Source organism: Nothoprocta perdicaria, unplaced genomic scaffold (assembly GCF_003342845.1).
Source record: "Nothoprocta perdicaria isolate Ctin4 unplaced genomic scaffold, notPer1 scaffold_15, whole genome shotgun sequence".
Classification (NCBI taxonomy): domain Eukaryota; kingdom Metazoa; phylum Chordata; class Aves; order Tinamiformes; family Tinamidae; genus Nothoprocta; species Nothoprocta perdicaria.
The window spans coordinates 3,871,916-3,899,176 of record NW_020454649.1 but is presented as its reverse complement, the minus strand read 5'-3'; the positions used below and the strand labels follow the sequence as shown (position 1 = coordinate 3,899,176).

The window sequence follows — 27,261 nt, the reverse complement described above, 5'->3', positions numbered from 1 at the left end:
AATGTTTTACATCTGTATCTGAAGACTGAGCAAAGAAAGAGATTATTTTCCTCTTTCCTCTGACTTGAATCTTGTTTCCTATGTTATCCAAGTGAGGGATATTCAGAAGGAGGAGAATTAATTGGAACAAAGACAGTCATATACATACACCTTTCTACTTAGTGTTATAATGCAGTTGTCTGTTCTTATTCATCCCGTTTTTGCCTCCAGGTTCTCACCTTTGTGGTTTGTATAAATTTATCTCTTTCAGCGAAGTATAGATTTTGCCTATTTTTTCTTGTGTGCTTTTTTTTTTGTTTTCATAGCAACATTTTTATTATATATATATTTATTTATTTATTTATTATGTTTGTGAGCCCATTGTCCCTAAGGGAAATCTCAGAGAATTGATAATTGTCTGTATTGTATTCTTTACAGCAATATACACGCTTAATTTTCTTCTAAGGTGGTCAGTGTGGCAGATTGGGAGGATAGTTAGGACATCATTTTATTTCCTCCCATCTTTTCCTTTTGAAAGAAGAGAGGAATGGGGAGGTAAGGAATTAAAGAAGAAAAGATAGAATTAAAGGATGGCGTGTAACTGCAGTTTTGTTTCATCTTTCATGAGTAATACAGCTTTTCTGTGTGTGTGAAACTTTCTATGGTAGTCACTGTCTTGAGAAGAACTAATTGCTGGGTTTCCAGAGGATCAAAGGTTTTCTTCAGGTTAGCGACTAGGGCTTTCATGCCGTTGGTTTTTTTTTGGTTGTTGTTGTTGTTGTTGTTTTCTTCCCTCTCTCCTTCTTCCAAGACTTTTAACAGTTGAATTCAAGTAGTTGGGTGTCATCCCTAGAGAGCAAGGCAGACTAGGACAGTGGATCATGTGTGGTGGCTGGTGCAGGACATTGGCAGCTTTCTCTTCAAGCAAAAGAGCCAAGGGAGGAGTTTGCCCGAAGGACGCAAATCTCTGTACTCCCATGGTAGCCAGTGTCTCAGTCTTGCCCATCACATTCCAAGGTCCGTGGAAAAATGCAGGTAGAAGGAAAAGAGAGTGGACAGGTACCTCTTCTTGCTCCCACAGTTACCCCCTTCCTAGCAAGGACGGGACTGGAATCAACATATGTATGTGACCTACTACTCTATGGAGCTCTTCCTAAACATAAAGGCTGCCTGTCCTTTCTGCTAGTTGTGAAAAATATGGGGCTGTTAATAAGTGTTGGAATTAGCTGGCAAAGTCTGACCTAAGGAAGATGGAAGTTCTTCACGTATGACATTAACCTGATACTTTCTTAAGCCTGATTTGCCATCTGATTGAAATTGGTATCAAATGCTATTCAGCTGCATGTGTTCTGCACCCATACAGAACTTACATGCTTTGAGAGAGGCAAGAAGTAGAGCATTTCATTGCGTATTGCATGCTTGCTGGGGTTTTTGTTTGCTTCTTTTGAATGCATGCCAAACATTAGGGAATATCAAAGCCATAGACATATAAAGTGCAGAAGGAGGATTGGGTAGGTCTGAATCTACCTTCCATGAGTGTAAGGAAATTTCTGCTGTCTTGAAATTCACGGGTTTCAGAACAACATCAATTGTGAATACAGCTCATTGTTTATATGGATGTGCTGAGATATGCTGAATACTTCTTTAAGTCTTTGTCTGAGTGTTTTCTGCTAAGCAAATATAAAAGAGCAGGTTTGCCAAAAGACACAGTGGTGAGAAGGCAGCAAGGATACCAATTTTCACAATATTCGTTCTCTTTTTACCTCTCAGCACAGAGATGAGGATATGTCTGTAGGCTGAAAAAGGATGCTAAGAGCCTCTTCATATTATGTCTACTAACTTTGCATAAATGACTCTGAATATGAACTGTTTTGAGTTATTTTCCTTGTTTAAAATGATTAACATAAAACACACTTTTACATTTTTAAAGTCTTTAAAATATTCTGTTCCGTATTGAAGAAGGATGCTTGGTGTTCTGCTCTGCCAAATCAGCATATGTGAACAGGTTAATCTCTCAGTATTTGTAATTACTGAAGTGGTTTGGATTGCTATATACTTAGAGATGATGTCAGGGTTTAATACTAAGTAGAGAAATTACTTCAAACTTGTTGTAGTTGAGATCATTTCAATAAAGCTCTTGCATTTCACATCTTTTCCAGTAGTCATAATAAGCCGGAATTTTATGATTCGTTGACTACCTTACGTATTTGTTCTTCCAGAGATTGCCAGGAGACTGATGTGTAAACAGAGATGTAAATATATACTTGCAGATGGGTGATTGTTTGAGCTTGCACAATAGGGCTGAATCATGTGAATAGGTCTCCTTGCTCTGTGCCGTGGACTTAACAAATGCTGCTCACAAGTGCAGCCCCAGAGCACATAGAGCTCTTTTGCACTCATTAGAGCATGTGTTTTTCTGTACCCAAACATTTTCTATCCTCAGTGTAATCTCTAAACTATTACTTTTCAGTTCACAGGCCCATGATGGGTATTAAAAAATTATCAGATTCATGATGTCAGCAACTGATGCTTGTCTTCTAATGTTCTTCATAATCCAATAAAGTAACTAGGCTTTTATTTAATGCATGTGTGAGAGAATGGGAAAGGAAAGAAGACTTTTACAGCACTTAAGCTATTCTTACTGAAATTTGTTTCAGGCATTCTTCCATATCCAAGCTTAGGTTCTTCTATGTAAGAGGTATAGCAGTTCCCAAAATTGCTGTATGAGTCTGAGTGTTTTAAAGGATAAAGGATAAAATACCCTAGAATTCAGCAGCTGATCACACAAGTGCCAGTTCCCATATGTTCAGAGATATGGGTATGGAACAAAGCAGGGTATATATTCAAAGGGAATTGGTACAAGCACATTCCGAAGTTGAACTTCCCATTCAACAGTTTTCAACATAACTTCTAATAGTTTAAAAAAAACCCCATTTTTATCTGAGTTTGAGAGTCCTGTCCCAAGATCACAAGTGTAGCAACAGTTATGAAATAACTACCTGAGAATATTAGCAGCAGCCATGGCACTGCAGACATCTGGGCATTATGTGCTGTGTGCATCTACTAAGCAAGGCTAATTCCAGGCCAGATTTTGTGCAAAGGTGATGGTATGAATTAGACAGGAGATTGTTGAAGACTTGTTTTTCTACGTGTCCAGTCATAATTTCTCCTGTGGCAGCTTTTCCATGGCTTCCCATGATTTTGCTGTGCACCTATGAGAAGAATTGGGCCCTGTCTTCTCTGTAATTTCTCATTAAGCAGTAGGAGACAGGAGGCAGATCCTGTCCTTTGCCTGCTCTTCAGGCTGTACAAGTGCAGTTTTCTCAGCCTCCCCTCATGCATCATGTGTTCTAGCCCCCTAACCATCTTGGTGGCCCTCCCCTGGGCTTGTGTGGATTTGCCAATGACCATCTTTGACTGAGTTGCCAAAAACTGGACACAGCACCTCGGTTGTGGTCTGCCAGTGCCAACTAGAGGGCAAGGTGACGTCTCTAGACCTATTGATTTTGTTCTTGCAGCACATTGTGCGATTATTCTTCACCACTTCCCTCTTCATCACTCACTTTCAGCTGATCCCCCTGGACCTGCAAGTCCTTTTCTGCAAAGCTGCTTTCTATCTATTTAGTGCTTGTACACTGTTGTGTAGAAGTCCATGAATGATTGAACAGAGCTAGTCCATCCCAAGCGCAGGACTTTGCCACTGGCTTAGGTAATGTACTAGCTGGGGCAACAGACTGTTTTCGTCTAGCTCCTACTAGAGTCTGCATGTTTTTGTTGTTTAGGGGGAAAGTTATGCATTTAGTATCCATTCAAGGCTAAATTCTAAAATTCTTGCTTTATCTTCACCCTTCAGACAAGGAAATTCTGTTCTGGTTTTATTTCGAGTGGTTTAAGAGGCATTACCTCAGTGTCAAAATCAACAAAATGTTAGAAAAACGCCTTGCACCAAGTGCGTAAATGCATATGTGCAAACAATAGTTTGTATTTCGTCAATTGTCTATAGTGAAATTTTTGCATGAAACCCTAATTTATATACTTGTTGAACTGGAAGTGCAAACAATAAAGGTGGCTCAGCACATCAGAGGCAATACATGTGCCCTTGAAGGCGATACATACGTACAGCACTTAGTCTTTCCAGCATGAATGAGTGAAGCTGCTTGTTGAAGGACTAAATGTCTGCTGTAAAATGGGAAATCCCCATGCCACCTGTGTTCTCCTGCTAGTTCCCTATTCTTTTTCTCACTCTTAAAATCTTGTGAGGTTAAGTATTCTCTGTTGATTAAGTAAATGCAGAGATTGTCTTGTGGAATAGCTAAGGGCACATCAAGAGGAGAAGTAGGCAGTGGCTGTGGGCTCCATTTGGGGCAGGAGGGAAGGGCGAGGGTGGAAGCGCAAACGAGGTCTTACTGGCAGACAAAGGCAGGAACAGGATATGTTTCAGCTTGGGTGCCTCTGGGAGGAGCAAGGCTTGGGATTAAAGTGTCCTGATGAAACGGCTCCTGTTCTTTGCAGACGCAGCCCGCGACTTCCACGGGGTGGAATTCCTGCCAGAAGATCACCTCGAGGCCCCAAGCAAGACGGGCATGAGGATGAACGAAAAATACTCCTGCCTGCCTGATGAGGACAAGGGGATACACATCATCAACATCCGAGCTATTGAGGATATTGGCTATGTCCAGCATGAAAGTACAGTGAGTAAAGGGCTTGCCACCTGTGCAAGAGCTGACATGCTCCGCGCTGCTCCATGCCTCATTTCTCTTTGCTTCCACTCCCAGGACGCTCTAATATCCTCTCCCTCCCTTCTGCAGAGTTAATGAGGAAGATTATCTCCTGTCACCATATGCACTAATTTAGTGGGTTTTGTGGCTTCATGGTTGAAGCAGGAAAGCAAGGGCTCCTGTTCAACCTGTAGTCTAAAATGGAGTTAATTGGTCTAAGATGAAGTAATCTGGCACTAAGTCTGTGGTAGCCTTTAAATCTCTTTGTCCATACGGAGTGTTAGACATACCCACGTCTGAAATGCCATGCAAAAGCTATTGGTAACAAAGGCATCACTAAATGGATAGTGATAGTGTACAATAGTAGTCTTTTTCTCACATAGCTTTTCACTATTATTAATTGTGCCCTGGTTAAACATTTCACCAGGAATACTAAGAAAAACCATTGACATGAATGCCAACGTGATTAGGAGTTGGTTCTGCCATAAACATGTCAAAATGAATTTATTCACGTGAAAGAGTTGAGATGGAGTGGGCTATGTGGGACCTTGCTGAAGAATATATAACAGAAAGGCAATACTTTCCATGTCATAGGAATTGATGATTAATTAGGATTGAGTGGGGAGGAGTAGTGCTGTCAGAACATAAATATTCCTCTTCATATTTTAAAATGAAAATGCCCTTTCTGTGTCTTTCCTTTGCAATTGGAAAGATAGGGGCCTTGTATGGTCTAAATCAATGCCTCTTTATAGATCTCAGTGCAGCAGCACTGTAAGAAAGGATGTGGCTGGTGAGTACCTTTCAGTATTAATACCACATCCTTAAAAAAAAAAAAACCCTCATCATTATTTATTTAAAGTAGGGCTGACAGGCTTCTTTGGAATCTTCATCTGTGGGTTATAGCTATTCTCATATTAATAAATTAATAAATTTACTGACATTATATCTTTAAAATTACACAGTTTCCTAAATGTTCTCTCCCAAGTACTTGGTGCATCTCTTTTGAGGGTCAGCTTTTCAACAGGAAACTCCAAAGAACTGCAAAGACCCTCATTCAGACTCTGCAGTGTGACCTACCCTCTTCCTGGTGGTAATGGCTCAAAGAAAGCGAGAAACTAAAAAGGCTTTTAATGCTGCTTTTTTCAGCCTCCACCAAAAGAGTGCTCCAGGACAAGAAAAGTCATGGCCAGAATGTACTGATCTCCCTGAACAATTATAAACATCTGGCAGACTTACTGCTGTAATCTTCAAGAGCCATCTTCAGTCCCGTCTGCTCCTGTGATTTATTGCTCTCCAGAATAGACTTACTAATTGGTGCCGACTGTCCCTCCTGAAGGCAGGCCAGTGAGGAAAGGAAGTGCTTGGGGTCCAATTTGTTTACCTGTTTTATCTTCTTGCTGAACATCTTCTATCTGAACATCTGTCAGTTAAGCCTAGTTGTTCAGAAACTGATTTTAACTAATAAGATCTACACATCTTTTTAGAATAAGTGCAGTGTTTTTTCTTAAAAAAAAGTTCCATATCTTGCTTAGAGCTGCTGTTCATTCTGCTGCTTTGTTGAAGCTTCATATCCTGAAAATCCAATTAGTTTTTATTTCCTAATATTTTCTTGCTATAACAAAATGCACAACTGAGCTGCCTTGCTGCAGGAAGGCAACTTTTTAACTTTAGTTTTTAACTTGCTTTAAAAATGTTGTTTTAAAAAATAGGATTTTCATGAATAAATAAGATATCCATAAGGGGGTAGATGCTCACCTGCATCTGGGACTTGTTGCCCCCTGTCTCACTCCTTCCCCTGGTAACGTGGCAGGGAGAAGAGCAGCAGAGCCTGTCCCCAGAAGAAAGGCAGGGATTTATTGTTGTGGTGGCTGGGATGTGTCCTCCTCAAGGCAGCATTTGGAGATGTCTGCCAGGCTTGTGTAACCTTAGGGTGATATTGTGTTGCTGCGAGTGGAACCTGCCCACTGGCACCAAGGCTCGTGTGGACTGAAGGTTACAGGACACGCTTTTGAGGAATGGGGTGGAGAGGGCACAGCGACTGCTAATCTGGAAATATATGACTTCTCATTTATCAGAGCTTATCGTTTCATATTATTTTTATAAGTTCAGTGGATGCCATTTTGGGCATGTTGGGTTTGATGTGCTGTACAGTATCATCCTAGGTTGCTCTTTTCATCTGGGTTTTAAGAATTGGACTTAGCCACAGCTATTTGCAAATAACCTGCACCCACGTCTTCAGTTACAGAGTCTATGTATCCCAAATGTATTTTGACCAGTATGACTTGCAACTGGTAGCCAACGCCTGTTACTTGGAGCCAAAGTCCTTTTTCCCTATATAGAGGCTTAAAATTCTCTGTGAAAATAAAAGCCAGATATTGTCTTTGAGCTCTGAAAAGTCACTGCAGCCATGAGTATTTAGTGTAAAAGCAGATGTAAGCCAGTAGTCAATTTTCACTCTTAAAATGGCCATACATCTTCAAGGATATTGGGAATCCTGAATGAAAGGTGTTACTGGATGCAAACCTCAATATTTATTTTTTTTTTTTTTTTTTGCATTTCTACAGTTATCCTGTGTTGTTTTCAGATAAATCCTTGAAAATCATGTTGTGTTTTAAGCCTTACTTTACTTGCATCTTGCAACATAGCAGAGCAAACATACAGAGCAAAACTCAAGTCTGGAATAAAGCATTTGCCACCATCAGACTGCAAAGAGACGTGGCTTTATAAGAGGGGAAGAAAGTGATGAACAGAGAGCAATGAATCCCCTTCCCTGGCTGCAGCCCGTTTGCATTTTTTGGCTGTGCGTCATGACCAGCTGGCTCCCCTCAGTCTGCTTCTAAACTGATCTCTTTCTCAGATGATACAGGCTCGCAGCTCTAGATAAGAGAAGTGAGAAGCGCTTGCACATGATATTAATCTATTTGTCAGCCTTGAAGCACAGATGTCAGGGGTGGAAAAGGACAGATGATCTTAGTCGTGATTAACCCACAAAGGAGAAAACCAAACCTACCAAGGAGCTGACTTATGAACTAGCATGCTGGTAATTGAATTAAGTCCCAGTCATTCTAGCTATTTATTCCTGGCCAATAAAATCCTGGGTGTCTAAGCAGTAAAATTGCAGGTGTTAACTTGCAAAATTGTTGGGAGGAAGTAGCACATGGGGGCTCCTCCTGCGTGTTGGTGTCTGAAGATGGGTCACTGCGTGCTCATGGCAGTAAGGAGTACCTAACAGAAATATTTGGCTTGTTTGGTGTCTCTCAGCACGTGCACTAATTATTCTTTCCCTCTCTCCTCTCCACACATTCCCTGGCTTCTAGTTGTTAAATTCCCTCTCTAGAAATCCAGATGCGGACTGCAAATATGGACTTTACTTTAGAGATGGCAAGAGAAAAGTGGATTACATTCTGGTTTATCATTACAAGAAATCTTCAGTGGGGAGGACGCTCGCTCGGAGAATTCATCACAATGATTCAAGTGCCCGGAGCAACAAGCAGGATCAGCCCCTTCCTGGGAAGGGAGTGCACCTGGAGATGGAAAACGAGCCTCATGTAGACTACCATGAGGATGACAAGAGGTTTCGCCGGGAGGAGTATGAAGGAAACCTCATGGAGGCTGGTCTGGAACTGGAACGAGATGAGGATGTAAGGAACCAATTCCAGTGGTTAAACGCAGGGGAGATGACTAATGGCCAGATTCTGGGAGATGCAGAGCAGTTGAATGGCTCTGGCCCAAGGGGCAAGGGCTCAACCCTGCCAGGGCTTGCTTTCAGTCTGGTGGTGTTGTCCAAGAGTTGTTAAAATTTCCTTCCTGGGAATACCCCAGCAAGGTGATGTTTCTTGCCTGGCAGTCTGCTTGGCTGGGGCAGGTTGTGGCACATCTGCTATTGCAAAACCGGTTTTTGACATTTATGGTGTCTAAAAGTGAAGCTTAAGTTGCACTGGTATAAGTCACTTTGCCGTATGCTGTGGTTTGGGTCCACTGGTAATTCTCATTTTGCTGAAAAGTTTGATAAAGACATTGACATTTTTATACCTCAATTATAGCCTTCCAAAGAATGAAGTCTGCTTGAGAGGTTTTAGTAAATGTTTCAGTTTAAGTGCAGGTATCTGTGTTAAAATTTGTCTCTGCATTCCTAGACACCAGTGATACAGTCCACCTGAACCCCCAAAACAGCATTTGTACTATTAAAAGACTGTTAGATTATACAAAAATGGTGTGTGAAGTTCTGCCAGTGTGTGATTAGTAGAAATAGCTACAGCCATATTCATTTCAAAGGAAGCTCTTGTACTGAAATGATCCAACCGATATGCCTGGATTTATTGACACAGAGGGTAAACATTTCTGTTAGTTTTATTAAACAGGATCTTCAAGTTAAGATTAAACACCCACATATAGGATCAAAGTATATATTTAAAAAAAAAAAAGTGTTACCTTCACAAGTAACAAATCCAACGGTGCAAAGTAAAATACTTGCACTTCTTGTTCCCAGATGTCAGAAAGTAGTTTTTGTTTACAAAACTTGAAAAGTGTTGTGGTAGGTTGGTGTCAAGTCATAGAGATCTAAAAATATTTACAAGATGGGAAGGCCCCACCTGTGACAAGCAGTATGATTTCAGATGTTGCAGAAGGCTTCTGAGTTCATGCCAGGACACCATAAACACCCATCCTAGGGAACACTGGCTTTTCAGGACAGGATATCAGAACAGATCAGAAATGTATGGAGATCAAAGCCCTGGGATTTGCAACAGCTTCTATGTCCAGCATGTCAGCATGGAGAAAAAGCATACGATCAGTTGAGCTCGAGAGGCATCTCATGAGATTGCACTGGAGATTTTGCTCGTTGCAAGAAGAGTTTACTAAGTCGCTTAAATTCTCTTCAGTGAAGTAAATTCAAAAATGTTTTGAAAGCTGTGCTGTGTGTGAGGGTGGCAGGTATTTGTGGCCTCCAAGCAATGAATTTCTAGAAAGAAAGTGCAGAATATTGGCGTCTGAAGAACAGTTATAATAACTTCATCATTTGTGAAATATCAAGATTAGGAAGTTTAATTGAAGTTTCTAACTCTTGGTTTGGTGAACGCCTGCTAGTTTGGTGTCACTTGTCCAGTGCCTTTGAAATGGTTACTCCCCTGAGGCTGGCAGCAAAGTACAGGTAGATTGGGGCATGATGGAAGCAAAATCCCAGTGCCCTGCTCCTGAAGCAGAGCCCAGGTGAGTCTTAGGGTCCAAGGATTCAGGGATTTGCAGGATTCTGTTAGTACTATTATTTTTTTTCAATTCTTCCTCCAATTTTCCCAGTTAAAATGCTAATGTTTTAACATAGCTATTCCCACCTGCATATGAAGCAGCTTTTCTCCTTTTTTAATGCAGTTGTGATCCTTTGAGATATGGGCAACTTAGGCAAGTAGAGACTTTCTCAACTCCATTAATTACAAAGCACTCAAGAAATCATAGTGTTTGGCTGTGTGCCTACGATTCAGATGTAACTGCGTGAGTCTATATTTGTGTCCATAGACATTAGTCTCTGCTTCCCGAACAGTTTTTATCTTCTCTGTTTAACCTTGTGATAATTGTTTTGGAAGACAATGGTATTTGTGATGGGAGCATTTTATAACCAAAGGGAGGTGTTTGGTGATTGTCCCTGTTGTTGGAAACTAGAGTTGTTTCAAACAAATGTCTGCAATGGACCCTTTGTTCCTGGAATATGGGTGTAACACCAGGGGGAGGAAAGCATTTAATTTTCTTTTATCAGTAGTATTGTCACTTTTTCTCTTCACTTTTTTTTTTCCTTTTTTTAAGACAAAAATCCATGGGGTTGGATTTGTAAAAATACACGCACCGTGGAACGTGTTGTGTCGGGAGGCAGAATTTCTTAAGCTCAAGATGCCCACAAAAAAGGTGAGCATTCTTTTTTTTTTCTCTTTTCTCTTTCCCCCTCTCCTCATAACCCCCACAAAGCATAGTTCAAATGTCCACTTATCTCTGTGCACCTAACAAATGTACTCTTATTCCCACAAGCATTTTAAAAATAGTTAACTAATCTTCACAGGCAATCTGGCAAGAAGGTCAGCATTCCTCTTGTATTTAATGAGAAAATGAGATGGAGTCACTAAATTAGCTCAAAAGAAAGAAATAACTAGAGGTAGGAGTGGATATCCAGAATTCTTGGCTCCATCTGTATATTGCACCGTTTTGCATGTACCTTTTGGTAAATAATTTTCTTGCCCATAAGGCTGAACTTCTGAAAATGAATGCAAGCGTAATACTTTTGTGTGCTCTGGATTTAGAGGACCATTCATATATGTCATTAGTCATGTTTGCAAGGTTTAGGACTATGCTACCACAAAATAAATTACCTTTCAGAATATTTGAAATATCATTAAAGAAACTGTAGCATATTTTCATCAGAGGCTAAATTCTCAATCATCTGTGATAGATAGCTGCCTGTTCGATGAGCCTAGCTTGGATTAATATTTAATGACATACTAAGTGCATGTCTCAGACTTCAGAGAGAAGTCTATAATGGAACAAGAGACAGTCTCAAAGCTCGATGTCATTTATTACAAAACTAAAACTATGCTTTTGGTTTGGATTTTAAAAATTATGTCCATTATTAACTTTCTTATCACCAGCTGTGATCAGAAGCAAAATTAAAGAAAACCAAAAATCTGTTGTGCTCCTGCAGTTAAAGCTGTTTTGCCCCAGAAGAGGGGCTAGGGTGGGCGTTTTGTCCTCTACTGAGCCTTCGTTCATAGCCCAAGAAAAGCATGATGTGGGCCTGGTGCTGTGCCTAAGAGCCAGCTCAGACCTAAGGCCTTACCCCATGGTGAGGGCCCTGCCTGCAAGCTGCAGGTATTTGCAGGAAAGCCCCCAATACATCAGAGAGGTGACATCTTCGCTGGCTTTGCGTGGTATGTTAGGGTACCTTCTGCCCTTGTCCCAGGAGATACTAAATGCTAGAGGAGCTGGTGTCTCAATGTCATATAGAGAGTTTGCCTCTGCAGAACCCCAAACTACTTAGTTGAAAGTGAGCATGTAGTCTTGGAGCAAGATGCCTTGGCTCAGAACACACAGACTTCTTGTGTTTATCTCAGTTTGGCTTTTTCAGTTCTTTCTTCTTGTGTGTGTGTGTGTGTGTGTGTGTGTGTGTTTCTAAATGTCTTTTAAAAAAACAAAGCTACACTTCTCATTGCTTTGTTGTATTTGTTCAATTGATGTTTAATTCCTTACAGCTCATTCTCTTTTATGGATGGCTTGAAAATAGTAAAGTGTTTTTGTTTGTTTGCTTTTTTCCCTGTTTATTTTTACCCACTCAGATGTATGAGATCAACCAGACCCATGGTCTTCTGAAAAAGATTAATTCTGTCATTCAAAAAATAACAGAACCCATCCAACCCAAAGTAGCTGAACACAAACCACAGACAGTGAAACGCCTCTCCTACCCATTCTCCAGAGAGAAACAACACTTGTAAGTGAAAGCTTCACTATTCATGCCAACACGTCAGCCTTTCTGATGTCAGCTGAGGTAGGAAAAGGCTACTAGCCTGCAAACCAGATTTAATAAAATAAGGTGGTGTATAATGATCTTTTTTGCTGTAAAACAAATTTCTCAATAAAACTGGTAGGCAGTAGAACAGGCTGATAAATTTAAGAAGAATCTTATTCATCTTGTACGAGTGCTCACCTGGACAAACCAGGCTTTCTCTTTATATGCAGTATGAAATCCATGGTATCTTTGTCGACTGGTTTTAATGATTAGGTCGATAGATCTTTAAATGTTGGCATAAGGCAATATCCCCACCAAAGCTTTGCCTGCCGTGGGTTGCTTTGCTGCTGTTCTTCCTTGGAGAGCCTCCCGGAGAAGTTTTGAAGACTGTGTTTATGTGTGTGTCAGCTAGAACAAATAACTGTGCTGAGGCAGGATTTCCACACTGTCCGTATGTTTTGTTTTTGTTTTTTGCTTTCAATGAGGGGACATAGAACACTAATGGAGCTGTGAACTGGATGCATGTTAGAGGGGCCAGTCAATGCACCTGACATTTCACATTCTCAGATTTGCAGGAAAGAAATGCATGTTTGCCAAGTATGGAATGTTCCTACAGTAAGCCAGCCTGGTGTCTCAGAGAAAGCCCAAATGATGCTCCTTAGCTTAGCCTAGGGCATGGCTTACATGGTGTCTAGCGCTGGCTGTGTTCAGTGCGGTCCCCTCTGCATCTGAAGGAGGACAGAGTGGCCTCGCAGGACTGCAGGTGCAGCCTGGGTGATGAGGCAGCAGTGGCAGGAGTTCGGCTTAAATGAGCAACAACAGCTTCTTTTGTACAGAAATTCTAAATAGGTGAAACAAATTAGCAGCCTCTTTAAAATATGAGTGTTGAGGTAGACTTCCTTTGTAATGAGGCTTTTACAAGATATTCTTTAATGCTTAAAATTAAGGGATCCCCAGAAGAGATGAAAATACTGAAATGGTCAACAAGAGCAAGAGACTGCTGACTTTTTTTTTAAACCTAATGAGTTTCCTTCTAATCTTTTAACAGATTTGATTTGTCTGACAGAGATTCCTTTTTTGACAGCAAAACTAGAAGCACTATAGTAAGTACTGCATATAAATAATTTATGGTGGGTAGTGTTAATCATGTTATTAATAGCCCCTTTGACAGCTTTAATACAAGCCCATTACAAATTTGTCTGTCCTTACCAAATGCCAGGAATTGCCTGTAGCATCAATTATTTAAACACTAAGAAAGCATCTCCATCTCTAGCTGGTATGATGAATAATGTTTGATATAAACAGGCTGCCACCTTCTGTAAACCAATGTGGACCTTTATAATTTCCAATTAACTTGGGCGTAGTTTCCTAGTAGAGATATTACTAGAAATGAATAGATTTAGAGTCTACCACTGTTTCTGTCAATAGCTAACTGGAAAACCAACTGGAGACTTCTGTGTCTTGATTACCATTTTGCAAATATATATATTTTTTTAATAAAATGCTATGAATTTCCACAACAGAAAGCTCAATGAAACAGTCAGATAGTAGCAGAGGATAATATTTAGAATTTCAAATCCAATTTGTCTTAGAGAATGATGTTAAATGTGTTGAGGTTTATGTGTTAACATAAAAATTTACAGTAAGCAAACACTACAAGAACATAAAAATGCAGCTTGTTCTGATTATGTATTGGTATATCTGTTGAGTTATATTATGTTAGCTTGCATGATGTCCGCATAGTTAGGGCTATCCTCCTCTTGGAGGTTCTATCACTTCGTTGAATGCTCATACAGGACTTCTCTCATCATTAAACTTCTGCAGGTCCCTTAGGAGTGAAGCCTAGTACAGCAGTGTTGTATCAGAATTTGAATACTTTCTTATGACTTATAGAACATAAAATAGAATAACATTTAGTCTCCCCTCTAGCTGCTGAGGGACTAATGGTAAAGAAAGCTCATGTGATGTCCAGGGGAGCTGGAAGGGACTATGCCAAATGTAGCAACTTTACTGCAAAGTGAAATATGGGCCGTTTGTCCCATTTGTCTGCTGCTGACCAGTGCATAGGAAGGTGCCGGGGAGTGTGCTGTTGTCTTGTTATTTAACTCTTCTTTCAGATACTAAGTGGTTTTGAGAAGAGCTTGTATCATATTATGGCTCTTATTCTTCTAGTGATGACAGCTGCAAGATTTCTACCTTCTTTTTCCTCCTTTGAAGCTGCAGCTTGCAGGCCACAAGGGTATAGCTCCCCTGCAGCTTAGATGCAGATTATCATAGCTAGGTGAATAAAAAGTTTGTAGGCTCTTTATTTGTAGACTTTTAACAACTTAAATTAAAAGCCTCAAAGGAGTATGTCCTAATCAGAAACTTCAGGGAGGAAGTGAGGAGTTAAAATTCATGAGAACAAGCTGTTCAAGGAAGGCAGCAAGGCAGAATGGCACTGAAGAACAAGGGTGAGCCACTTGTGCTAACTGGACGTAGGACAGAAACACAGGACCTAGGAGCAGAGGCCAGGAAGGAGTTGAGGAATTGCTTATTTATTGATTGATTTAAGCACTACAGGAATGCTGGCACATAGCAATAGTATGTTGCTTCGTTGGAAACACCTGTAGGCAACCCAGTAATAAAAAGCATGTTGAGTGCTTCACAGCATCACTTCAGTTTGCATGCATTTTTCTTGCTATAGTTGTTTCTTAAAGTTTTCTTTTTTCCCCTGCCTTTCCATTATGTGTTTTTTAAACCACAGTGCAAATATTGGCTCTTCCACCTGCTGCAAAATGAACAGGAACCTGGTCACTCCCTATGAGTCTGTGGAATAGAAACTCAGCCAAAGACCTTTTACTTATAAATATATGTTTATAATAATGTATATATGTAATATATAATAGAAATATATATGTAATGTATAATAATGTAATATTTATACATATAATTGAAAGCATCTTTGTGACAGCCCTTTAACTCACTCAAGTAAAAGTTATCTCAAGTTTTGTTATCTTTATAAAAGATAACAAAAGGCACGTGAGGAGGATGAACAATGGCGATTGCCCTGCAGGCACCAGTTGCTTCCCCCTGTTTTGCTGGCCCGTAGCTGAGTTGCCATGTAGCTGGAAAGGCAAGAGGGTTTTCCCTCTTCTGTCCTTATCCACTTGATCCGAAGTGGCACATGCTTTGGATAAGCCAGAATAATGAGCTTCCCTGTTTCTGTGGGTCTCCAGGCAGTGGAGACAGAGGGAAGGCTGTGCATCTGCTTGCAACGGGCACCTCCATCAGCTGCCCCTGGTGCAGGCGCCGTGGCCTGAGAGCACATCCCTTCAGCAGCACAGCACACAGCGAAAGTTTAACCACTCGGGCAGAGTGATAAAACGTGCAAAGGTTATTTGGCAATAAACAAAATAAATTGTAAGATAAACATATCTGTGTTGCCACTGTGATCATGCAAAAATTCAGAGATTTTAAGGTCGACATGTTTTATTTAGTCCAGTTTTTTGATAAAATGCTGCATGCTTAGAGATATGCATAAAAATGCTAGGTCCAAACCGCTGGCAAGGAGATGTGTTTAGCTCTGTTGCAGTTGGTGGAATGGAGCCAACTTGCACCATCAGAGGCAAGCCCGGCACACCACTTAGGAACAAAAGCCTGATCCATCTGGAAATGCATTTCTGGGCTTTGACTGATACTGTGTCTAACAGGAGTGAAATACCCATCTCTATTAATTAAATGGTTAAACTTAATCCTTTGTCTCGCAAAGAAATGACAATCAGTTATATTGGTTCCTGGCTGTTTAGTTAAGCCTTTCTCTTTTGTACCATACCGTGTATGGAAAGCTTTAAACCCTGCTATCCTGAATGTCATGACTTTTATTAAAGAATTCTGACTTCATTAACATCTTGGTTTTGCCAATATGAATACTTGAGCTGTACACAGAAAGATTTTGCTTTTTGTTGGCAGTATCTGAAGTAACCCTTTCCTTTCTCATTTTATTTGTGTAGGTTTATGAAATATTGAAAAGAACGACATGTACCAAAGCAAAATATAGCATGGGTAAGGAGTTTTATTTAGGTTTAAGATTGACATCTTTTGAGATATTGAAAATAATTTCAAGTTGTGAAGTTTAGTGTTTTCTTCTGCTGTCTAGTTTGATGTATATGGATACATTTGTTTTATTTAGAAATGTAGTCTAAATAATACGACTAATTGGAATTCTTTTCAAGTGTGAATACAAATGCAACTCTAATCAAATGGTGAGAATAGGCCCTGTAGATGTTAAGTAGGTCCTTTACAGCAGGACTGGTGATAATATAAAACTATAAATTCCATCTTAGGAAGCAGATAATGTGTTTTGCATTGGTTTGGTTTTACACTCACTGGAGTGGATGGGAGCGTTACCATAGATTTCAATAACTGCAAGGAAAATCAGTTGATTGGTTCAGTTCGTTCAGTAATGTCCTGAAATTTTGATCACAGGTTGTTTTTGCTATCTCTTGAGTGAAGAAGTCCTAACAAGTAACTTGTTTGAAAGCCCACCATTTTAGATGGAACTATAGTAACCAGCAGAACATCTAGGGAATGAGGTGACCCCTCAAATCTGAGTGATCTCTTAGCTCCTAATACTGCTATTGCAGATTGGTGGATAAGAAGTTTTTACTGCCAAGACCCAAAGCTGTAGGATTTCAGCCTTAGGCCTTGAGTTCTAACAGGGAAATTTTTACTAATGTCAAAAAATCGGTCAAAGGCAAAAAATTGGTGAGTCAAGTCACCTGAAAGGATGACTTTTTCCTATTCAGCTGGTCTGCAGTTTAACTTAAATCTATTGCGAGTTGTAGGTATATATTAGATTGTGCCATCAAAGTTAACATAGTTAATAATAAACCTAATTATGTAACATATTACATAAGGCGGAAGGCTGAATTCCCTTATGTCCAGTCTTAACTGCAAACAAACAGTATAAACCAGTGTGGATGAGAAAAATGCATGAACGTGCGAGAAAGTATTTGAAAACTTGGGATCTGCTAGTGTTTATTTGCCTACAAGCAGTTAAATAAAACAATGAAAACTTGAATTACAGGTAGTGCTGTCCAATGTTGACCCATAAGCTGCTTAGAAATCCATCAAATAATAGAAGAATAATTATGCCAGAAATGACTTCCATGCTTTGACTTTTCTGTTGAAGTAACTGCATACAATATACAATTGTTGAGTCATTATATACCCTAAATTAACTTGGTGTTCAGCCAGTATTAACAGGAGTACTCTTTCCTGTGGCATGGGAAATACAAATTAACTTTTGACTATCAGGACCCTGTTTTAAGTTGGGTGCTGGGTCATTTTCACTGGAAATTCTGTATCTGCACCCCTGTATGGGGAAGGTCAAACAGCTCAGTTTGAATTCCTGCCTTGGAGTTGATCACTCACTGTCTCTTTTGTTTTTGGTCCAGAAATGGGAAACAGAGGTCTACTGAATAGGGCAGAGTCTAAAGGATGGTAAAGTGTTAGGATTCCTGGATTGGTCCTTTTCCAGACTGGCAAGGTCACACAGTATACCTAATAAAAATGTCATTAGACCAGAGTGTCCGTGGGTATAGTCCGTATAATTCAATCAAGTCCTTTGTGTTCTGGGCTGGAACGCTGGGTTACAGCCCAACTAAGGTCTCAAACAGAGCTGAGCAAACATAGATAAAGCTGCAACATTTCTGTCCAGCAGGAAAAGGGCAACTGCACAGCGAACACTGCAGTCTTTGTTATTTATTTTGCAAATTTGTGAAAATGTGAATATATCTTAATCTTTTAAGACTGATAAGTGGAAGGGTGTTGCATAACTCTTCTCACCAGTAAGTTCTGTCAGGCGTGTAAGAAACACTTGTAGGCAGTTCATAGTGCTGTATATAATCTTGAGCAGGATTTAAGATTGCAAGTCTCAGGACTGCAAGAATCAGAGCAGCCCTGGAGTATTTCCACTAAGCAGGTGCTTAGTGTCTTGAAAATATTAATGTATTAAAAAATCCTCCCTTCAGGAATAGCCAGAATGTCTTCAGAGACCTGTTTCCCAGTTCATACTTGCTGTTCCCACCATGTAGTCCCACCCTGCTGTTAGCAATAGGCTGAAAGGCAACACAAATCCTACCTTAACACATTGGCATTGTTTCCTTTAAATTCCCCACAGTGCCAGACGCTTTGTATTTTGAGCTTAGCTTTGCTCAAATAGAGCTACTTAATTTTTGTGCTAACTAGCCTGAAATAGCCCAAATTCAGTAGCCAAGGCTGGCAGGCAGAATCACCAAATGTATCTTCATAAGAAAGGTGGTACCCTGAGATACAGGTGATGCTCTGTAACTGCAGTAGCGCTGGTGGCTCTGGTAACTGGAGCTGTGCTGCACCTCTCCAAGGTCCCATCCAGCCCCTGGGGGCCTTTCTGCAGCAAGGTGATGTTTCTAAATGCCCCTCGTGTGTTACGCTCCGCAAGCTGGACATGCGACTTCTCCAGGTCCAGCCTCACTTCCCTTGCTCTGTCCCAAAGGATAAGGCATGATACCAGAGCTGAGAAGGCAGAGCGAGCTCCACAGAGTCCCCTATGCCACATAGCTTTTATAGATGAAGCATTTACTGCTTTCAGGCTCATGCATGTAACTAATAAACGGATGTGTAAACAGGGAAAGGAGAGGGAAGAAAGAAGGAAACTGCACTTTTAAATAAAAGACGAAAATGTGGTAAATATGGTAAGTATTACGCCAAGGTCTTTGCAAAGGCTTTCCCTACAATTTCTCTAATCAATCTGAAATCTTGATTCAAAACTTTGTGTGTATGGTGAGTTTGTATGAGTGTATGAGTATGCCATCAATTCCAGCCATATTCTTGTGATCGAGCCTTCTGCTATACACTTTCAAATCTGCAGGCTTGCCCTTAAATCAAACTGACTTTTCAGAAAATGTAATTTATTATAATGACTAATTCCAAGTCATTGGCTTCTAATACTTGATCCTCAAATATATATGACTTCCTCTTGCTCTCTGCAGTTTTCCATTTCATAAAATGAGTCATGTTTAATAACCTATATGATTAAAAATGGAACTACATGGAGAGGAATGAGATGGCAGAAAAATCACTATCTGACCAAATGACTGTTATTTCGAGTGGAATCTCAAGGAAGGAGGATAAAGTGTGACTCTCTAACCTCAAAATTGTGCATAACTCTTATGTCTCTGTTTTTCAAGGGATCACCAGCCTGCTTGCCAATGGAGTTTACAGTGCTGCATATCCTTTGCATGATGTAAGTGATCTTGGAATATATTTTACAAGTCTACTATCTGACCCCCAAAAATCACTAACTTGTTAGGTATTGACAGCATCATCCCAATGTTTAGGAGTCTTATTTCCTGCTTGTTTTTATGATGGCTGCAATAACCATTTCTGTACTTGCTTTTAATAAACTTTTCACCTCTGTTTTCCCCTTGATGATCACAACTGATGGTTTTACCAACACATTAGGAGACTAGTTTTAGTGGCTTAGCAAGTAAAATGCTTGTGATGGTTTTTGATCTTCTGTTCCCAAGGAGTCTGGCATCATTGCTATGATAAGTATTTATTTCTGTGGCACTTCTGGCATTTTTATGGCTAGTTTCCTGATCTGAACCTCTCTGGCATTCCCTTGCAAGCAGGGATATGCCAGTGGCTGTGTCTGTGTGATCTGTAGCCACTGGGGAAAAAAACGAGCCAGAATTCAAAGTGACATTTTTCATAAGGCAAAATGTTATTCTAGACTTTGTTAGTGTTGAAATCCCCTTTTCATCAGTTGGGTAAGATGTCAAAATATGTTACAATGTAATGCTCATTGATACAGGGAGCTCCTACTGAGGTTTAGAGACAAGCAGGGAGTTTTGGTGGCCCTCATTACCCAGGTTTGGGTTTCCCGTCCTGTCATAGAGTAGTAGGCAGGCAACAGTTGTGTGCTGGTGAAGCCTTACTCGTAATTTCAAGGTGTGAGTAGACCTGGAAAACATGCACTGCCAACCAGACCCTTGCAGAAAGGCTTGACAGGTATCAAGGAAATGTCACATCAATTTTGTCCTTAATGTTGGCATTAATGTGGGTTGGGAAAGTTAACACAGAATACTGAGCATGATGTAGGTTTTATAGATGCTTTTTCAGTTTTCGGAAGTATAGGAGTGTAGAAAAGCAATGTATATTTTTAACTTTCTGCTGTTCTCATTTTCACAGATTTTATGCTGGAAGTTTTACATTAGCCATAAATGTTTCATCTGAGAGTAACTTAGATCAAAACAGGCTCTTTGCCTACACAGTGTCCATTGTGAATGCCAGGCATTTTTTCTTAAATTCCAGCAATATAATTTTAAAATCCAGACCTGTTAAACAGTGCTGCATGTGCTTGTCTAGTAGCTTTAGACAGCTACTGATGTATATAACTTATTTATTGTCTTAGTTTACTCCTTTATTGTATTTAAAAATAGCTCCAAAATAAAACCTCCAATCTAATCAGCTCTGAATGTTTGGAGAGCCTGGATATAGATCAGCTCCCTGCTGGACACTTCTCTTTAAAGTGGACTGAGCTGAACCCCAAATGCCACGGAAATACCACATCCTTTCCCTTCACATTTTTAGGCCACCTTTATCACTTATTCATTCCTTTTTCCCCCATGACAGACATTATTACTCTTTCTTAATGTACTTGATGACAGAAGACAAAGTGTGCTATGACAAATGAACTCCTAAAATACAGCATTATTTTACAGATTGCTTTTCTGGTTTTGATGCATTAAGTGAGGAGGATACATGGGTATGCAAGATGCAAAGCAGCTCTGGGTATAACTCACTGGATGACACATTTTCTTTTCTTTTTTTTTTTTTTTAAAGGGTGACTATGAAGGTGAAAACGTTGAACCTAATGACAGAAAAGTAAGTTGAAATAAGAGATTTCTGCATGTTCACAAGTGTCACAGCCTGAAGTCACCTGTTGGAATCTGGAAATTTGCCAAGATTTAACAACAAATACCATGGAAATGCACCAAATGACATGTAGTAGTAGCACTTAAGTACTTTCCAATGCATAAATATGTCCCAATGTGGAATGCAGTGTTGATAGGTATAAACTACCATGCTCATAAAGGTACCTTTCTCTCCATATTGGTAAGAGTATTCATAGCATTTGCGTACAACTCCTCCTAAAACTGGGGTGGTTTAATTTCAGGTCATTTTTGATAAGAATATACTCAGCCATAGTGATTTAAAAAGTAATTGGAGGAATAAGCATTGTCATATTTCTGATAAGCGTTTGTTCTCTTGTATCTCAGCTGAGTTCTGATGTGCTCTATTCAACTCCAGCCTGCCCAATGCATGTGTACTGATGCATACACACCACTTTTCACATAAATCTGTGGTTTAAATTTTGTAGTTAGAGATTTTTTTTTATTGTTGAGGTACTGAAAGACTTCAACAGATTGCTGTAGTGAAGTTAGTAGAAATTATGGTAATGAAACTATCTACACTTTGCAGAAAGATTGACTTTATAAAGTCAGAGCAGAAGTATATACTTCCCATCACACTCTTCTAAAGAAGACGTTATTTTTTTTTCTGGTTAGCAGGCAATACCTCGAGCAGAGAGATTGAGACCACTTCTCTCAAGAAAAGTTAATAAATTTGGGTGCTGTATGTGCTGAGCTCTTGGACTTGAAACACATTGTCTTCAAGACTTACTTTGTGGTCGCATCTCCAAAGAAAGTCCAAAGAAAGTAGAAAAGTGTGAACTTGGGTTATGTGAAAAGCAGATCTAAAGCCCTCCAAGTTGGCCATATAATAATAGGCATCCAAAATTAAAGGCCTGTTGGGTCTTAAGGTGTTAGTGGCTGGCCCAAAGCCAGCTACTTCTGTTAGTGGCAAAACTGAGCTCCAGATTGCTCACTCAGGTTTTCAGCTCTAGGAACAGCTTTTTTTTTCATTCTTTCTTTTTTCTCCTTTTTCTTTCCTCTGATTTATGTTAAAAATACTACATATGTGTCATTTCATTATTAAGCAGCACATTGCTGAAACATGGGATAGCAGTCCACACTTACTCAAAGCATCTGGATTATCATCTGTGTTACTAACTTTCAGAACCTCACAAATCCACTTATTTCACAAGTTCATTGGGGGTTTTTAAATGTTTAGCTTGGCTTTTGACTTCTAGTTCCTTCAAATAATCTTTTGGTGTGTTTTGGCACGTCTCTTCTGGCTTCTTCAAGCTTTTGTTAATCTAATCAAGTGCTAGGCCAGGCTGTGCCTTTTTTTAATAACAAAATTAAAGATTTGAGGCATAGAAATGAAGTAAATATTTAGAGCTAGTGTACTGTTCTCCTATAATCATGTCTTTGAAGCTGTGCTTTGTTTATCAGCCTGATATATGCCAGGATAAATGAGATTCATTTATATTTTAACTACAAACTTCTATGTTATCTTTACATTTTGGAGTACTGTACAAATTTGAAAAAAAAAAAAAATGGCCAGGATGCAAAATTGCCTTAGTTCAGTATTTTCTTGCTGTATTGACAAGCTTAGATCCCTTCTGCCTAGGTGGCAGAAAAAGGATGCAATTTTCAGCACAATCCTAGACTGTAAAAAGGAAGTAAATAATAAAATGACCATCTCAGCTAGTACACATTAATATTGAAGTGTCCTGAAGCATTGAGTCCCAAATATAGACAGTTGATCTTGAACTGCAGGAAACATGACTGAAAGATCTCAGTATATTTGAAAGCAGAGTAAAAACAAAATTTTCAAGGATTTTTAAGTTATTAAAGGTCTGTCTTTCAAGCTTCAGTTTCTGCTCTTCCTGTTGTTAGGAAACCAATAAAGATTCATTAATTTGGATTGCAGAGAAGAAAATGCATAGTTCACTATGTTTTGATATCATATTTTTATAAAAGTAACTGCTCAGTTATATTTTTGAATAATTTAAACCCGTTGCTTGAGAAGTACAACACAGCAGTCCAGCTTAGAAAGTTTGTCCTAACAATTAGACATGTAGGAGGCTGACATAGGTCTAGTTTCTCCCTATCCTGATAAAACAACCTACCGACTTTAAGCAGTATTGTCCTGTTTGATGTGTCCCTCTGTGTCAAGGACGAATAATGCTGCCTTGCCTGGTTGTGGTAGCAATTAGTGGGGAGTTTCTTAGGTTGTGCCTACAGGTCACAGTTTCTGAGCACAGAGCAATCAGTTTTTTTCCCTTGGTTTCCCATTTTTCAGATGAGGTGACTGATGATGGTGGACCCATTCAGGGTCCTCCCTCACCTTTTGACAAGGTAAAATGAGATGGTACTGCTGTCCACTTGCCCCCACACAAAATAAGGTCCAAGATCAGATAGTCCAAGCAAGGAGATAAGAGATCCTTGCATATAGGTATGGCATTCCCCCTGAGATGCTCTACCTAACACATGGCTAGTATGTGTTACCCACCCAATGGTTACTACTTTTCCAGTTATTTTTCAGTTATTTCATTTCCCTCTCATAATCTGAATTTTATTTCTTTTTCAGAGCGGTCTGGGTGGGGTTTTGAACAGTACTTCAGTGTTTCAAATCTCATTAAGGGTGACTAGTCTCGCTTTTGAAACTCTGCCATCTGGCATACTTAGTTTTGGAAGCTCCATTGCTTCACTCTTATTTGCATAAAATTCCCATGGTCTTTCATGGGAATTGCAGATTTATTTATTTTTTAAAAAGGAGCATGTTAAAGCATAACGATAGTAAATGTACAGTAGATATGGTAAAGTGTTATTGTAAGTAAGAGTAAGACTCAAAAGCATTATTCAGTGTACCCATCTGTAAGTCAAGCAGTAAATATTGACTCTGTGCTGTTGTATCTTTCTCTGTTAAGAATATAAAACCATAGTGGTTCAGAAAGTGATGACCCAGGAGTAGTTTCTGAACTATGACGTTTCTTAATCTTAATAACCTGTTTTCATTTACATGATAAATATTAAAGGACTTAGTCCATTATAATAGAGTGTAATGTTAAATATTAGATGTGATTGTTGCTAGAAGTAGACCTTCCCTTTGCTGGCAGCATTTAGATTAGGTACACTTATACTGAATATGTTTAAAATGACAGATAATTTAAAACAACAAAAAAGTGATGAGAAAAAAGGCCAGCTGACAACAAAACTTAAAATTTTTACTTGCTTTAGAACTTCCGAGTATTTCCAATCTAAGTTTCTCTAATTTTCCATAGTCCATCTGCTTTTTACTCTTTTTGCCCAGCTGTCTGTGAAAAGAAATATTTTGGTAATAACGTGTTTGTGCTTCTACATTTGAGAGAGCAGTAGAAGAGAAAGAGGTTTTGTTGCCAGATGAATTTGTGAAAACAGAAGTGACCATCAAAGCATTGTCCCTTAATGGTTAGTAATCTGTCCAGGAAGATCCTGCCAGCTAGTTCATGTTGCAGGCTCAAAGCAGGAGAAGCCAAAAAGAGATGCATTTGCTAATAGACCCAAAGCTGTTACGGTGATGGGACAATGTACTGATTCCTTGTTCACTCTGTTGATCTGAATTTAAAAAAATAAATGGATCTGAAAATTGCTATATATATATTTTACAGAGTAAAGGAGAAGTTGAAGGTCTCGGTAGAACCTATTTTTGTGAGGGATTATATTTTATAAATGGCTAATGTTGTTTTCCTTGGCCCATATCCTAACCAAAAGGATGAGCGGAAATCATCACATTCATCAAAACAGCTCTTACTTGCAGCTTCAAGGCACTTCTGCACATTCCCTCTTGATGGATGCCGAATATTAGTATAGCTAAAACAAACCAGTTTATTCAAGTTTTGTTCTGTCTAACAACTTGAGGCATATTCATCCTTCACATCCGTTCTGCTAAATACCTGCTACAAATCATAAAACCGGGACTGCCCTCCCTGTCTCCGTGCTGTAGCTATCCATCAGTCCTCTTGTTGAAGAGCCTTTTAATGCACCAGAAATCAGTGCCGTGTTTCAGCAAGCCAAAACATCAAATTTGATTTTAATACTTAATGCAGGCAGACCGAGTTATGTGTCGAAACCACTAAGTGGTGAGAGGAGATGGCATCATGAGCTCACTGTTTTCTTGATCAGGAGGAGAAGCCTCTTGGTGGTTCCAAGTGCTTTAGCTGTCGCCTTTCTGTTTTGCAGCTCCTGTGTGAGGAGTGGGCGAGCTACGGAGTCTTTTATAAATATCAGCCCATTGACCTGGTGAGGTGAGAGTTGCCCCATAACCTTTTATTTCTATGAGGAAGTTTTTTGAAGTTCTATGAACTTCATGTGAAGCTCTCTTGCACATGCTGATGTACCTGCATGTGAATCTGTCCTTGGGTGCTGCCCCGACGGATTCTCAAGAATGAAAAGATCCTTGTGTTTTTAGAGAAAATCACAAACTCCCCATGTGTTCAGAAAGAAGTTGCTGCATTCCTTATTGTGCAAAGGTTTGCGGGGTTTGCATAAGTTTTATGGGCTTAAGGGAGTGCAGGACTTCAGTGTTCTCAAAGAATTCTCTTTGCTCATGGTGAGAGCTGAGACTCTCTGCAATAAATATGTTAAGGAAAATAAGATGCTATTTTAAAAGGATTGGCTCTCACAGAAGATCCAAAGATATTAATTTACACAGCTGAAAAGCAGAAAATATTGACAAATTGGAATGACTGACTTTTCTTGGTGCCTGAATCACTAGATTGACTCCAAACATCATGAGAAAAAGAGTCCTCTGGGGGGAAAAAAATCCCACAGGTCATCAGATCTTACTTTATCCATGCTTAATCCAGCTGTGATTCATAATTTTAGCCCTGTTATATTTTAAGCAATAGGAAACATTTTCTTTTCTTTTCTTTTTTTTTTTTTTTTCCCCTTTATTTCAGAAAATACTTTGGAGAGAAGATTGGACTATATTTTGCATGGCTGGGAGTTTATACACAAATGCTTATTCCAGCTTCAATTGTGGGGATTATTGTTTTCCTTTACGGCTGTGCGACAGTGGATGAGAATATACCAAGGTAAAACAACAAGACCAAATGCTTCTGTTTCTAACTCGGACCATCACATAAATTAATGTTAAGGCAAACTAACAAAATGCTGCCAATGATAGGTGTCGATGCTTCCTATCATAAAACAGTGGAGCATATTGCGTGATATAGAGATAAATCAACATATATCTAAAATAGGCAATTGTGGTCAGATTAGCAAAATCTTGATTATTTTCAATTCTTCAGTAAGTCCATATTAAAATATTTTAAATACTCTGTTTTTTTGCATCATTGGTCCTGCATGCATTATCAGGTGTGGATGAAAATGACACAATTGGAACAACAACTGTAAAGAGTGAATAACAAAGCAGATGAATGGATGTCAGAAACTAGACACTTCTGTTTATTTGGGCTGCTTCATACTGTGTCCAACAGCTGAAGAAAGTTAAGGGGAGTGTCGCAATTGCAATTACATCAATGCAGTATAGAGATGATGTGCTCCAGAGCCTTGTTATCCCTATTACCTTTGTTCCTAAAAGTTCTAATCTATAATTAGTGTTTTGAAATAAGTTTTTTGCTTCTTATCTCTCTCTTTTAACCGTAAGGTGTTGTAATAAACATGATACGGACTTACACACCTCCTAACAATATTTCTATCAACACTGTTGCTCACTGGAACACTAGCTGGAATGGAACAAGAAATCAGTCTTGCTTGGGAAGTCTAACCCCTACGTGATGTGGATTGCACATAGGCTTGTTCACAGGGGTCAAGATGTACAAAGTCTTATGAAATGAGTATTTCATTGACCAGATATGCATTCAAAAATGGGTGCTGTGCAGAAGAGAACGGCCTTCTAGAAGAGACTGTGGGGGCATGGAAGACGAGCTGTGCTGACTTTGCCTTTTGCCTGTCTTGTTGCTTTGCTGCAGTATGGAAATGTGTGACCAGAGAAACAATATCACCATGTGCCCCTTGTGTGACAGAACGTGCAGTTACTGGAAAATGAGCTCTGCTTGTGCAACTGCTCGTGCAAGTCATCTGTTTGATAACCCTGCAACTGTCTTCTTCTCTGTCTTCATGGCTCTCTGGGGTAAGAAAATAT

General features: G+C 39.5%; 1 protein-coding gene across 2 annotated transcripts in view; it reads left to right on the top strand.

The window, feature by feature from the left end:
- Positions 1-27,261, top strand: part of ANO1 (anoctamin 1) — a 74,444-nt gene that overhangs the window by 25,726 nt on the left and 21,457 nt on the right. Inside the window, exons 2-13 of one of the 2 annotated variants that reach the window (XM_026034637.1) lie at positions 4,492-4,670; positions 8,015-8,338; positions 10,494-10,592; positions 12,011-12,162; positions 13,229-13,283; positions 16,173-16,224; positions 18,831-18,896; positions 19,392-19,447; positions 21,049-21,090; positions 25,335-25,399; positions 26,054-26,188; positions 27,089-27,249. In XM_026034637.1, coding sequence (XP_025890422.1) covers positions 4,492-4,670; positions 8,015-8,338; positions 10,494-10,592; positions 12,011-12,162; positions 13,229-13,283; positions 16,173-16,224; positions 18,831-18,896; positions 19,392-19,447; positions 21,049-21,090; positions 25,335-25,399; positions 26,054-26,188; positions 27,089-27,249 — 1,386 coding nt within the window. The remainder of the gene's footprint in view (positions 1-4,491; positions 4,671-8,014; positions 8,339-10,493; positions 10,593-12,010; positions 12,163-13,228; positions 13,284-16,172; positions 16,225-18,830; positions 18,897-19,391; positions 19,448-21,048; positions 21,091-25,334; positions 25,400-26,053; positions 26,189-27,088; positions 27,250-27,261) is intronic. The other variant, XM_026034638.1, reaches the window with a different exon arrangement.